Source organism: Pteropus medius, unplaced genomic scaffold (genome assembly GCF_902729225.1).
Source record: "Pteropus medius unplaced genomic scaffold, Ma_sr-lr_union100, whole genome shotgun sequence".
Classification (NCBI taxonomy): Eukaryota; Metazoa; Chordata; class Mammalia; order Chiroptera; family Pteropodidae; genus Pteropus; species Pteropus medius.
Genome location: NW_024355205.1, coordinates 3,250,226 through 3,264,134, shown reverse-complemented (window position 1 = coordinate 3,264,134; position 13,909 = coordinate 3,250,226). Strand labels below are relative to the sequence as shown.

Below are 13,909 nucleotides of genomic sequence, written 5' to 3'. Positions count from 1 at the left end.
AAAAAGCAGGAATGTTCCCTACATAGGTGTCTCAGACTGTGAATGGGAATTGGAAAAGTGGTCAGAACTTCCCAGAAGGAGGTGGTCAGACAAAAAGAAGATGGTAGGAGGGGGTCCCTGAGAGATGAGACTTATTTAATATAGAGTTTTTGGTCCTGAACTCTAAATCAGATTAGAAACTGGATGTCACCAAGCACATATATGAAATGAAAGTACCTTTTTACTAAGGACCAGGCATGTGGAGCAGCAGAGTCAGTGGACTGAGCTGCTTTTCCATATTGGTGATCATGGGAGTTTTAAGAACAATGGAAGGGTTGTAGGTAGAAGAAGGTCTGTAATCTTGAGGAGCCTTGATAATGCTACTCCCTCGTGATTCCCCCTGGTTTTTAAATGATGTTTGCTTCACAGACTGAAAACTTCTTCTGAACTCCTGACTAATGTGGAAACATATTTGTCAGTATCAAGCAGTGAAGCAAGGATGTTGAATGATTACTTCATGTACACAGTGCCAGTGACTCAAGCCCCTCCTTCATCTAAGACCTGGACAGCCTTGTTTCAGCTCTGCTTGTCCAGGTTACCGTTACTAGTATTCAGATACTAGAGGCCCAAATATCTCATAATAGGTTCTGTTTACTATTCATGAATAAAAAAACAAATGAGAATGTATTAATAGAAATATGTAAGTAATAATTCTATTTGCAATGAATAGTCCCTGTAAAGTGTTAGCAGAGAAGCTGCTGCTGAGATCTGATATATTCTTTGATGCTGGGGTGGACTTTTATTTTAAGTTTACTTGATTTCATTCCTAGACCAGAATGTTCATTACATGTTATTTGCTGAAGTCACTTCTCTTTCAGGGCTGCAGCCACCAAGAAGTTGCCTGCCCTTACGGTTGCATGTATTTTCAATGACTTCATAAGCAACTTGGCAGTGTCTTGCTTGGACATCCCCTCTGCTATCAGTGACTGCAATTACAGTACCATTTTTCATTCATTTCGTATCCTCAATGAACTCTTTAAATAAATAGTGACAGGATGGAGATGGAGGAGTGAACAGGATGTTGGAGGTTGAGAAGTTTAGAAACATAAATAGGGCACTGTGGAGTTCTAGGCTATTGCCTTTCTATATTCCCTAATTTTTTTCCCCTCACTCACCATTGCATGATTTAACCATACTGGAAAGATATCATCTAGGTACTTTGGGTAAACAACTTCTCGATCATAGAGAAAGAAGATCCAGAATAACAGAAATACCACCTGGAAAACAAAACACAAAAATAGCATTAGATTTGTTTTCAATCAGAGCTTTCTAAGATAACCGAGGAAACATAGCAAAATAAAAATAGATACCAGTTTTAAAGATATTATAACAATGTAAAATAAAGAAAAAAATTACTGTAGAATTGCAATATCTACTCTCTGGAGAGTTAGGGATCAATTATTTGTCATCATGGCAGGCAGAAAGGGTATAGATAAACAGGATTTGCAGACCATTAAGTCATTTAATTTCAACTAATGACTTCTCTCTTCTCTAAACTTTCAGCAAGAGTGCTGAGAGCAGCCACATGGAGTACCTTGAATCTTACACTTTCCTTGCCCACCCTCTACATAGATATGGCAAGGGAAAGCAAGAAAGCTGGGAAAGAAGTGACAAACTCCCAGGATCATTCACAAGTTAGTTAACTGAGAGTTGGACTTCTTCATTGCTCAGAGCTTTGGGTTGTTCCTCATCCTCTTGGACCGCTCGGCTATCTTTTTAGTGTCTGTCTAGGGGTCCCCAAACCCCAAGCTGTGGACCTGTAATGGTCTGGCCTGTGGCCTCAGATCATCTGGCATTAGATTCTCATAGGAGCACAAAACCTATTGTGACTTGTGCATGTGAGGGATCTAGGTTGCACATTCCTTGTGAGAATCTAATGCCAGATGATCTGAGGTGGAGCTGAGGCAGTGATGCTAGCGCTGGGAAGCAGCTCATTTGTATCTACATGTGTATTGTATTGCATAAACAGGTTAACGTTAAAAGAGAGGTTTGACTACACAGAGATCATAATAAATCAGTTGCTTGCAGATTCATATCAAAACCCTATCAGTGAGTGGCAAAAGTCAATTAAGCTGCATCTGGTGGCAGGTTTTATAGTGGCAAGTGAGTTGATGTACTTGAATTGTACAGCTGCATCTGCTGGCATTTGATTCTACCTTATGGTGAGTTGTATAATTATTTCATTATATATTACTATGTAATAATAATAAAAATAAAGTGCACAATAAATATAATGAGCTTGAATCATTACAATCAGAACTCCCACCTTGGTCTGTGGAAAAATTGTCTTCCATAGAACCGGTCCCTGGTGCCTAAAAGATTGGAGACCACTGCTCTATATCAAAGTCAGTATAGAGATGAAAACCGTATATATTAATCTTTTAATCTTCTTAAATTCCAAAGGCTCAAATTCTAAGCCTTAAAAAAAATGAATATATTTTGTTGTTATAAAAAACTTGGCCTTTAGATGTATGAGGGTGGAGGAGGAAGTGTCCAGCAAAGTGAAACTGGTATGCCAATTCTTGCTGTATTATCTGAGAACTCATTAGAGTTTGGAGAGTTTCATTGTGCATTTAAGTTTGAAGTCTCAATAATATAGGAAGCAAGACAATAACAGGTGGAAAGAGGTAGTCATTTCTAATTATAGGCACTGCTGGGCAGTCGGCACACTTGATCTGTTTATTTCCATCTAAGTAATGAATGAAATCATAAGCAATGTCATAGAAATGTGGACAGTGTCAGCAAACAAGCTCTCCTTTGCATATGTCTTGCTTCTTCCCAATGTCTATTCAACAAAATGAATGTGGTACCTACTGGGTGCCCCACACCAGGAATTTCAGACAGATCGTCTTTCTCTCCTCAATTGTCTTTTCCATGTGCCAACTTTGAAGGTTCTTATACCTTTTTGGGGTGGTGGGGAGGAAAGTTCCACTTGCAGAAGTAACATGCTTATTATAGCAAGTTAAGCAAGATGTATAAAAAGGAAAGTTAGTCATCTCCCTCCCTAGCAACTTCCATTCCCATCCTCCTGATGGAACCAAGGTTTTCTTGGTTATATTTTGATTAAGAAAGGTCCTTCAAACTTCCCTATTACATAGCAATAAAGATTTTGTATCAAACATTTGCAAAGACACAAAAGCGAATGATAAATCTATCAATAATATGTCCTATTTCCTGAAGACACTGGGCAATGTGGTATAGTCCTCAGATAGGACATTTATGCAAATGCAGCTGCTCTGGTTTGCAATAATGGACTCCCAAACAGCCTTGTCACCCAGGAGACATGTTTGTTTGTATGTACATGTGTATTATATTGCATAAACATCTTTGTAACTTACTGTGGATACAGGAAAAGCCAATGTGGTGAAAAGCAGGTCTCTGAAGGCAGTTATGAACTTAATGTCTTTTTTCCCTTTAATTCTTTTCAGCACATCTTCTAGGCAGGCGACCCCATAGAAAATGGTCTGCAAGAGCTAAATTCATTACAACAAATGAGGGCATTTTCATTTGATTTAATTAATACATTCCTCACTGATCTAAAGCTCCATCTCTCTGGGAGCAGTGTTGATTTGAGAAGGAGGGGGCTGTTGGCTGTTTTGGTTGAAAGCCAATTCGAGGGCTGGTCTTCCAGCTCACTGGGCCCTGACCTTGCTCACTAAAACTGATTGAGTAAAGTCATTTAGGGGATAATAATGTGTACAGTATTTAGTGTAATGGACTCGAGCTAAAATGGAAACAAAATAAAGCGTCAGCTTAAAAGGAGAATATAATGAGCTAGATACCTTGGCTACACAGAGGTGGGAAAAAAAACAAATAAACAGCACAAGGGCAGAGAGCCAGACACAGTGGTGGACATGTTCTTGCCTCTTCCTAGGAAGAAAAATTAAAACAAATGCCTGGTGCAATGTAATTAAAGAAGGAAGAATCAGGGTCCAGATCATTGTGAAGGAGCTCTACGCTCTCCTGGGGGAGATGCATAGAATGTCGTCTTGTTTATCTGAGGGAGAAGCCAGTGTTCTTCCTTAAATAGGGGTTGCCTGAAGGACTTATAGAGAAAATCTGACTGAGGAAGTGATTTAAGTCCACAGAGATGCAGCAAGCCATGGGCTCCGGTGCAGCACTAAATACTGTGAGGTTCTTGAGGTCACTTAAAAGAGAAGCAGGGCAATCCTTACTGAGAACAGGGCATTATAAGCTTAAATAATAAGAAGAGAATTGCTACAGCAAGATAGTAATGAACGTTCAGCATACATAGAAACAAACTGAGATAATAATGATTGAAAAGGGGAGGATTCAAAGATCCAAATTAGCAATGGGGAAAGGAGATAAGGCACACACAGAAGAAAATGAATGACTGTATATATATATCTTTTTCATATTTGTAATGGTAACCACACACCATAGAGTCAGAACTGAAGTATATAACATTAAACAAGAAGAATCAGAGGCAAAACCCACAAAAGCCAATCAAAATAAAGAAAAAAGAAATGCAAGGACAAGGAAGCAATGGAAATACCGAGCTACCAGAAAGCAAAAATAAAATGGCTATAAGAAGACCTCATATTTCAATAATTACCCTAAATGTAAATGGACTGAACTCACCAATAAAAAGGCACAGAGTTGCACAATGGATCAAAAAACAAAACCCAACCATATGCTGCCTCCAGGAGACACATCTCGGCTCCAAAGACAAATATAGACTAAAGTGAAAGGGTGGAAAATGATATTTCAAGCAAGTGGCATTCAGAGAAAAGCGGGAATAGCAGTACTAATATCAGACAAAATAGAATTCAAAATAAAAAATGTAAAGAAAGATACTGAGAGACACTTCATAATGATAAAGGAGATCATGCCCCAAGAAGACATAACACTTGTTAAAATCTACGGTCCCAATCAGAGAGCCCCGAAATATGTAAAGCAATTACTAACAGAACTAAAGGGAGAAACAGACCAAAACACTGTCATAGTAGGGGACCTAAATACCCCACTGTCGGATATGGACAGATCATCTAAACAGAAAATCAATAAGGAAATTACATCCTTAAACGACACATTAGACTAACTGGACATAATTGACATATACAGAGCCTTCTACCCCAAAACCGCTGATTATACATTCTTCTCTAGTGCACATGGAACATTCTCAAAGATCGACCACATTCTGGGACACAGAAATAGCCTCAACAAATATAAGGGGGTTGAAATCATACCAACCATATTCTCTGATCATAATGCTTTGAAACTAGAGATCTACTGCAAAAAGAAAACAGGAAGGACCACAAATACATGGAGATTAAACAACATGCTATTGAAGAATAACTAGGTCAGAGAGGAAAAACAAGAAAGATCAAGAGATTCATAGACAAGAATGATAATGATAGTGCAACATATCAAAACTTTTGGGACACGGCAAAAGCGGTCATAAGAGGAAAGTTCATATCATTACAGGTCTATCTCCAAAAACATGAATGAGCCCAAATAAACAACCTAATGCTTCATCTTAAAAAACTAGAAAAGGAAGAACAAATGAGGCCTAAAGTCAGCAGCAGAAAAAAAATAATCAAAATTAGAGCAGAAATAAAGGAAATTGAAAACGAAAAAAATATATAGAAAAAATAAATACAACAAAGATCTGGTTCTTTGAGAAAATTCATAAAATTGACAAACCTCTGGCTAGACTCACTAAAGAAAAAAGAGAAAGGACACAAATAAACAAAATCAGGGATGAAAGAGAGGAAATTACGACTGACATCACAGAAATACAAAGGATTATGCAAAAATACTATGAAAAAGTATATAACACAAAATTTAATAACCTAGAAGAAATGGACCAGTACTTAGAAAAATATAATCTTCCTAGACTGAATCAAGAAGATCTGATTCAGCAGTGTGGAAATTGAAACAAGCATCAAAAACCTACCAAAGAGTAAAAGTCCAGGACCAGAGGGCTTCACTAATGAATTCTACCAAGCATTCAAAGAAGATTTAGTATCTATTCTCTTCAAACTCTTCCAAAAAAACGCAAGAGGCGGCAATACTTCTCAATTCATTTTATGAGGCCAATATCACCCTGATACCAAAACCTGATAAAGATAACACACAAAAAAGAAAACTCTAGACCAATATACCTCATGAACACAGAAGCAAAAATCCTAAATAAGATACTAACAAACCGAATACAGCAACATATTAATAAGATTATACACCACAATCAAGTGGGATTCATCCCAGGGGCACAGGGATAGTTCAACATGCAAAATCAATTAATGCGATACACCACATAAACAAATTAAAAAATAAGAATCATATGATCATATCAGTAGATGCAGAAAAAGATTTAGACAAGATGCAGCATCCATTTATGATCAAAACACTTAACAAAATTAGTATAGAAGGAAAGTACCCTAACATAACAAAGGCCATGTATAACAAACTCTTAGCCAACATTATACTTAATGATGAAAAACTAAAAACCTTCCCTTTAAGATCAGGAACAAGGCAAGGCTGTCCACTATCGCCACTGCTATTCAAGATAACATTGGAGGTCCTAGCTAGTGCAATCAGGCAAGAGAAAGATATAAAAGTCATCCAAATAGGAAACAAAGAACTCAAACTGTCACTATTTGCCGATGACATGATTCTCTATATAGAAAACCCTAAAGACTCCACAAGAACACTACTAGAAACAATAAGCAAATACAGTAAAGTCTCTGGATACAAAATCAAAGTTCAAAAATCCATAGCGTTCCTATACTCTAATAATGAAGTGTCAGAAAAAAAGTAGAAAAAATAATTTCTTTTGCAATTGCAACAAAAAGAATAAAATACCTAGGAATAAATTTAATGACCTATATAATGAAAACTACAAGACCATATTAAAAGAAATCGAAGAAATGGAAAGATATTCTATGTTCTCTTCAATGAATGGTGCTGGGAAGATTGGAAGGCCACCTGCAAAAGAATGAAACTAGACTGTTGTCTATCACCACACACCAAAATTAGCTCAAAATGGATTAAAGACCTGAATATAAGACCTGAAACAATAAAATGTGTAGAAGAAAACATAGGAACGAAACTCAAGGACGTTGGACTTAAAGAGGATTTTATGAATTTACCTCAAAGGCAAGGGAAGTAAAAGCAAAAATAAATGAATGGGACTGCATCAAACTAAAAAGCTTCTGCTCAGCCAAAGAAATCATCAACAAGGTAAAGAGACAACCATCTCAATAGGAAAATATATTTGCATCAATGCCTCTGATAAGGGGCTAATAACCAAAATACACAAAGAAGTTATACGACTCAACAACAGCAACAAAAAAAAAACAGCAAGCCAATCAAAAAATGGGCAGAGAACCTGAATGGACACTTCTCCCTAGAGGACATAACAAATGGCCAACAAATATATGAAAAGATGCTCAACATCGCTATTAGAGAAATGCAAATCAAAACCACAATGAGATATCATCTCACACTTGTTAGAATAGCTGTAATCAACAGGACAAGTAATAACAAATGTTGGAGAGGATGCAGAGAAAAAGGAACCTTCATACACTGCTGGTGGGACTGCAAATTGGTATGGCCACTATGGAAAACAGTATGGAGGTTCCTCGAAAAACTAAGAATTGAAACTACCGTATGATCCAGCAATCCCACTACTGGATATTTACCCCAAAGACTTGAAAACCCATATCCAAAAAGATATTTGCACACCGATGTTCATAGCAGCATTATTCGCAATGGTCAGGACATGGAAGCAACCGAAGTGTCCTATGATAGATGCTTGGCTAAAGAAGCTGTGGTACATATATAAAATGGAATATTACTCAACCATAAGAAGAGATGAAATACTGTCGTTTGCAACAACGTGGATCGACCTCGAGATAATCATGCTAAATGAAATAAGCCAGACTAAAAAAGTAGAAAATTACATGATATCACTTATATGTGGGATATAAACCTAAAAGCAACAAATGAACAGGACAAACAGAGACTCAGGGACATGGACAATGAACTAGTGGTTACCAGAGGGTAGAGGGTGGGGGAGAAGGGAAGAGGTAAATAGGGTAGAGGGGGTCAAATATAGGGGGTAGGAGGAGGGCGAAGTGGATAAAGGGGATCAAATATATGGTAGCTGAAGGAAACTGGACTTTGAGTGGTAATCACACAATAGAATATATAGATGTCAAATTATAATGTACACCTGAAAATTATATAATTGTATTAACCAATGTTATCCCAATAAACTTAATTTTAAAAAATAAATAAATAAAAATAAATAAAATAAAAGAGAAGCAGGGCTTTTTAAAAAGATTTTTATTAAAATGTAGCTAACATATAATATTATATTAGTTTCAGGTATTCACTATAGTTATTCAACATTCATATACCTAGAAAAGTGATCACCATGATAAGTCCAGCAATCATCTGACACTACAATGCTATCACGATATTATTGACTATATTCCCTATGCTGTACATTATATCCCCATGACTTATTTGTTTTATACCTGGAAATTTAAACCTTTTATTCCCCTTCACCTTCCTCCCCTTTAAAAATTTCAATTATAATTGACATTAAAGATTATTTTATATTACTTTCAGGTGTATAGCACAGTGGTTAGACATTTATATAATTTACAAAGTGATCCTCCTGAATAGTCTAGCACCCACCCAGTACTATACATAATTATTACCATATCATTGACTATATTCCCTGTGCTTTATTTTATATCTCCATTACTATTTCATAATTACCAATCTTTACTTTTTAATTTCATCACCTTTTTCACCTGGCCCCTCAAATGCCATCCCATTTGGCAACCATCAGCATATTCCCTGCATCTATGAGTCTGCTTCCATTTTGTTCATTCATTTGTTTTGTTCTTTAGAGTCCACACATAAATAGGATCATATGGTATTTGTCTTTCTGTGTTTGACTTATTTTACTTAGCATAGTACCTTCCAGGTTCATACACGTTGTTGCAAATGGTAAGATTCCATCTTTTTTTATGGCTGAGTAATATTTCATTGTATATAAGTACTGCTTTTTTAAATTTTTTTTTATTTTTCAATTACAGTTGAGAGACAATATTATATTAGTTTCAAGTGTACGACATAGAGGTTAGACATTTATATAACTTACAAAATGATCACCCTGGTGAATCTAGTATCATCTGACACCACAGTTATTAAAATATTGCCTATATTCCTCATGCTATACTTTATATCTCCATGACTATTTTTTAACTACCAATTTGTACTTCTTAATCCCTTCTCTTTTTTCATACATCTTCAAACTCCCTCCCATCTGGCAACTGTCAAAATGTTCTCTGTATCTATGAGCTTGTTTCTGTTTTGCTTGGTTGTAAAATACCAAACAAAACATGTAAATATTTTGTTCTTTAGATTCCACATGTAAATAAAATCATGTGGCATTTGTCTTTCTCTGACTTATTCCACTCAGCATAATACCCTCTAGGTCTACCCATGTTGGTGCAGATGGAAAGATTTTATTCTTTTTTATTCTATTATACATATGTACTACCTATTATTTATCTATTAATCTGTTGATTGATACCCAGGTTGCCTCCATATCTTGACTATTGTAAATAATGCTTCAATGAACATATGGATTCACATATCTCTTTGAAGTAGAGTTTTGGGTTTCCTCAGATAAATATCCAGAAATGGGATTACTGGATCTTCTTTCTCTCTTATTAGAGTCTTTGTTTTAAAGTCTATTTTGTCTGGTATAAGTATTACTACCCCAGCTTTTTGTTTGTTTGTTTCCATTGTCATGAAATATCTTTTTCTATTCCTTTACTTTCAGTCTCTGTGTGCCTTTCAATCTGAAGTGAGTCTCTTGTAGGCAACATATGTAAAAGTCTTGTTTTCTTATCTGTTAAGCCACCCTATCTTTTGATTGGAGCATTTAATCCATTTATATTTAAAGTAATTGTTGATAGATATGTTGTTATTGCCATTTATTATTCATATTTTTAATCTTTTTTCCCCCCTTCTTCTTAAAGAAGTCCTGCTAATATTTCTCATAATACTGGTTTAATGTTGATGAACTCCTTCAGCTTTTTCTTGTCTGGGAAGCTTTTTATCTGTCCTTTGATTCTAAAGGATAGTTTTGCTGGCTGGAGTAATCTCAGTTATAGGTTCTTTCTTTTCACCACTTTGAATATTTCATGTCAGTTCCTTCTGGCCAGCAGATGGCTGCTACCTGCACTGAGCTTGAGGTACTTCAAGAGGCCAAGCCACGAACCAAGGCTAGCTACCACTAGTGCCAGGCTTGGGGCTGCTCAGCAAAAAGTACAGGGCATGAGGAGGGCAGATGCTTCTTCGTGTGTGTTTTGCAAACCTTTGAGAGATTTTCAGAAAGTCCACAGCATGAGCCAAAACAGGCCATTTATATGAAAAAGTAACTGGAAGTGGCTTGGGTGGGCCTGTAAGTATGGTAGGGTGCGGTCTTGGGGAATCATCAGGGCAAGGTAAACTGTGTTAGCCAGGTCAATGGAGACTTAGATGGTGCCTGCCTTCATCTGCACTCCAGGAGTGGGGAAGGCTCAATAAAAAAACAATGGATTCTGCCAGCACTTCTGTTTGGTTGAAAGCTGCCCCTATAGCCCTCTCCCTGAAGCCAGACAATTCAATTTTTCCCCATATGTATTTAGTATTTTTAGAGCTGCTGCCCCAGCCCTGGTGCCCAGAGCAAGTGCTTCTGTCAGCAATAAGTCGTGCATGTGCCCTTAAAGAGAAACCCCTGGGATTCCCGTAGCCTTCTGTCTCACTCCATCTCACTCATCCACAATCTTTGCTGGTTTTCGCACTTCTCTCCCCAGCACTGGAACCCCAGGTTGGGGAGCCTAATGTGGGGCTGGGATCTCTCACTCCTCAGGGAGAACTTCCGAAGGCAAGATATCACTCCCGAGTTTTAACCACCACACATGGGGGTGCGACCAAACTGTTCTGCATCTCTGCCCCTTATACCAGTCTCAATGTGGCTTCTTCTGTATATCTTTAATTGTAGTACTTCTGTTCAGCTAGATTTCATGTGATTCTCTATAATGGTTATTCTGTAGTTTAATTGTAATTTTGATGTGATCGTAAGAGGAGGCAGGCACAGCATTTACCTACTCTACCATCTTCCTACCACTTCTTCTTTATCCACTTGTCTATTGATGGACACTTAGGTTGCTTCCATATCTTGGCTATTATAAATAGCACTTCAGTGAACACAGGGTGCATAAACCTTTTCAAATTAGTGTTTTGATTTTCTTTGGATAAATACCCAGAAGTGGAATTGCTGGAATTAATTTCTTGATGAATCTCTAAACTGTTTTTCATAGTGGCTGCGCCAATTCACAATCCCACCAACAGTGCACGAGAGTTCCCTTTTTTCCAGACCCTCATTTGTTGTTTGTTGTTTGTTGATCTATTGATGCTGGCCATTCTGACAGGTGTGAGGTGATAGCTCGTTGTGGCTTTAATTTGCATTTCTCTAATGATAAGTGACATTGAGCATCTTTTCATATGTCTATTAGCCATCTGTGCGTCTTCTTTGGAGAAATGTCTATTCAGGGCCTCTGCCCATTTTTTAATTGGATTGTTAGTTTTTTTGATGTTAAGTTGTGTGAATTCTTTATAAATTTGGGGTATTAACTCCTTTTGGATATATCATTGGCAAATACCTTCTCCCATTCAGTAGGTTGTCTTTCCATTTTGTTGATGCTTTCCTTTGCTATGCGAAAACTTTTCAGTATGATGTAGTCTTGTTTGTTTATTTTTTCTGTCTTCTTTGCGTGAGGCAACATGTCAGAAAAAATATTACTAAGAGCAATGTCAAAGAGTTTACTGCCTATGTTTTCTTCAAGGAGTTTTATAGTTTTGGATGTTATATCTAAGTCATTAATCCATTTTGAGTCTATTCTTGTATATGGTGTAAGAAAGTGATCTAGTTTCCAGTTTCTTTCTTTTTTTGTTTTGCATGTATCTGTTCAGTTTTTCCAACACCATTTAATGAATAGACTGTCTTTACCTCATTTTATATGCTTGCCTTTTTTGTCATAGATTAATTGACCATATAAGCATGAGTTTATTTCTGGGCTCTTTATTCTGTTCCATTGATCTATGTCTGTTTTTATGCCACTACCATGCTGTTTTGATTACTGTAGTGTTGTTTGATATCAGGTATTGTGATACCACCAACTTTACTTTTCTTTCTAAAGATTACGGCTATCTAAAGATTCTGTGGCTATTCAGAATCTTTTATAATTCCATATAAATTTTAGGATTATTTGAGTTCTATGAAAAATGCTGTTGGTATTTTGATAGGGATTGCATTGAATCTATAAGTTGCTTTGGGAAATAAGAACATTTTAATGATGTTAATTCTTCCTATCCATGAACACAGTATATGCTTTTATTTATTTGTATCTTCTTCAGTTTTTTTCTTCAATATCTTATAATTTTCTGAGTACAAGTCTTTGGTTAAATTTATTCCTAGGTATTTTTTTCATGCTATTATAAATGAAATTGTTTTCTTAATTTCTCTTTCTGATAATTCATTATTGGTGTATATAAATGCAACTGACTTCTGAATATTAATTTTATATGCTGTTACTTAACTGAATTCATTTATCAGTTCTAATAGCTTTTTGGTTGAATCTTTAAGGTTCTCTCTATGTAGTATGAAGTCATTGGCAAATAATGACAGTTTTACTTCTTCCTTTCCTATTTGGATGCCTTTTATTTCTTTTTCTTGTCTGATTGCTATGGCTAGGACTTTCATTACTATGTGGAATAAAAGTGGTGAAAGCGGACATCCTTTGTCTTATTCCTGATCTTAAGGGAAACACATTTATCTTTTCATTGTTGAGTATGATAACTGTGAGTTTGTCATATATGGCCTTTATTATGTTGAGGTATGGTCCTTCTATTCCCATTCTGTTGAGAATCAGTAATCAGAAATGGATGCTGAATTTTGTCAAATGCTTTTTCTACATTTATTGATATGATCACATAATTTTTGTCCTTTGTTTTGTTTATGTGGTGAATCGCTTTAATTGATTTGTGGCTATCGAACCAACCTTGCATCCCAGCAATAAATCCCATTTGATTATGGTGTATGATCTTGTTAACATCTTGCTGAATTTGGTTTGCTGATATTTTGTTGAGGATTTTTGTGTCTATGTTCATCAGGGATATCAGCCTATAATTTTCTTGTAATGTCTTTGTCTTTGGAATCAGGGTAATGGTAGCCTCATAAAATGAAGTTGGGAGGCTTCCATCCTCTTGTCTTTTTGGAATAACTTGAGAAGGATAGGTATTATTTTTTTTCTTTGAATGTTTGGTAAAATTCACCTGTAAAGACGTTTGGTCCAGGACTTTTGTTTGTTGGGATTTTTTTTGATTACTGATTCAATTTCATTAGTAATTGGCTGAAGCACAGCCTTTTTAAAGGAGGTAAGGTCACTTAAAAGCAAACCTTGGCCATTCTTAATGTTTTGCGTAAACCCATGGCTTCTAATCTAAGGCCTCATGGGTCACAGCAACACAGAGTTGAGGTTGGTTTAGAATTATGCTTGCATCAGAATCCATCTTATTCCTTAAAAGCTCTGCATTGGTGCAAAAAGGACATGACTCTGCTCTGAGAGTATGAGTCAGGCAAGTTCTTGAAACTGAAGAGCTTGTTCAATCAAGTTGGCTATTGGGGAACAACTTCTGAGGTCTGAACTCTGGGAAAGCTCTAGTCAGTCAGCCTCCTGCCATTCCTTGGGCTGAAGGTGTAGATGAGAGAGAATACGGAACTAGATTATGGCAGGAATAATCTAATTCCTCAAACCAGCAGCACTGACATCACCCA

General features: G+C 36.5%; 1 protein-coding gene across 1 annotated transcript in view; it reads right to left on the bottom strand.

Annotated features, from left to right (window-relative positions):
* The window catches only part of ADTRP (androgen dependent TFPI regulating protein), a 139,443-nt gene that overhangs the window by 44,149 nt on the left and 81,385 nt on the right, over positions 1–13,909 (bottom strand). The window contains exons 6-7 of the mRNA XM_039857541.1: positions 3,378–3,512; positions 1,155–1,256 (exon numbers count right to left, since the gene is read on the bottom strand). Of these exons, the coding sequence (XP_039713475.1) occupies positions 1,155–1,256; positions 3,378–3,512 (237 nt within the window). The remainder of the gene's footprint in view (positions 1–1,154; positions 1,257–3,377; positions 3,513–13,909) is intronic.